The following is a 1,238-nucleotide window of genomic DNA, read 5'->3' on the forward strand; positions in this document are numbered from 1 at the left end:
GGACTCAATCCATAAGTCTTGGCGATGATTCAAATAGAAAGCCTCTTTACGATTTATCGAACGATCGATGATTAAATGATACTGTACATTTCCTTCAGCCAAAATATTGATATCATATCGATTGGCATCGATCGTCTAAACTGGGAACTGATAAGTACAATACATGAATATTGATTCTTGTGACTCCACCTCTCGCGCCCCAGAAGGGGAAATTCAATAAAAAATGCCAGAAAAAAGGGGAACAATTACAATGCAACAAAATCGACGAGGGAAATATCTCGGGAAATAATAGCTCATTGCATATTACGTGAACTGTACTGTAATTTAACTGAATATTTCTCTCAGCAAATCCACTATTTGTCCATGACAACTATTCCGCCATATCGTACAATCCTATGGCATTGATTTTCTGAGAAACTTCTTTTTTCTATTCTCAAAGATGAGAATCACTGGTATGACAACACGCAATTCTCGTCCCATTCCCTTTCCACCTGTTGTTGATCAATCGAAATGACAAACACTGATTAGGATAAGTATAAAACTTGGAGCGTCTGCGAAGTAGCTAGCATTAATCATGGTGGAAATGATTGGGTTGCCGTTGCTCCTAAGTCTCTTTCTTCAGGCCAATGGTAGTTTATCGCAGATCATGCAAACAAACCGTCCTAGTAATGATTGACTGATTGATCGATTTCGTGTGCAGGTGGACGCGTTGGCCGGATGACAGGTGGTACAGAGGCACCAGAGCACAAGTATCCGTATCTGGTGTCCTTTCGACAAAGCCAGGATCCTAATCACACCGAGGAGTATTTTCATTTCTGCAGTGGATCTATTCTCAATAAATATTGGATTCTCACTTCTGCTTCGTGCTTTGCTAAGTATATTTTTGTTAAACAATTTTAGGAGATTTATTTATCAATGAATTGGGAAATTCTAGGGAAATATTGATTGAATTGATTGAAAATATTCATTGATTAAAAAAGTGATTGGTTGAAGGATTTTTGTAGAATTTCTAGACAAAAATTATCACTTTACACTCATTGTATTTTTTATAAAAATGACAGGATGAATTCAGCCAGAAATTTTATCGGGTATATATTAATTTAAAATTCAGCCATTGGCCTTCTACTCGTTCTAGTATACTGTCAGAAAATTACAGGTGAGGTTTCAAGTAAAAAAACTTGAAATTTTTATCAACAAAGAATCGTTTAATTTTTTACATGATATAATTCTAAATTTTC

The 1,238-nt window shown here is 35.7% G+C and overlaps 1 protein-coding gene across 1 annotated transcript in view; it reads left to right on the forward strand.

The window, feature by feature from the left end:
• Positions 1-547: 547 nt before the first annotated feature.
• LOC105272557 (chymotrypsin-1) overlaps positions 548-1,238 on the forward strand; it is a gene marked incomplete at its 3' end in the record, with an annotated part of 1,397 nt that continues 706 nt past the window's right edge. The window contains 2 exon segments of the mRNA XM_011314729.1: positions 548-629; positions 701-875. Of these exon segments, the coding sequence (XP_011313031.1) occupies positions 575-629; positions 701-875 (230 nt within the window).

This window comes from Fopius arisanus, unplaced genomic scaffold (assembly GCF_000806365.1).
Source record: "Fopius arisanus strain USDA-PBARC FA_bdor unplaced genomic scaffold, ASM80636v1 scaffold00207, whole genome shotgun sequence".
NCBI lineage: Eukaryota > Metazoa > Arthropoda > Insecta > Hymenoptera > Braconidae > Fopius > Fopius arisanus.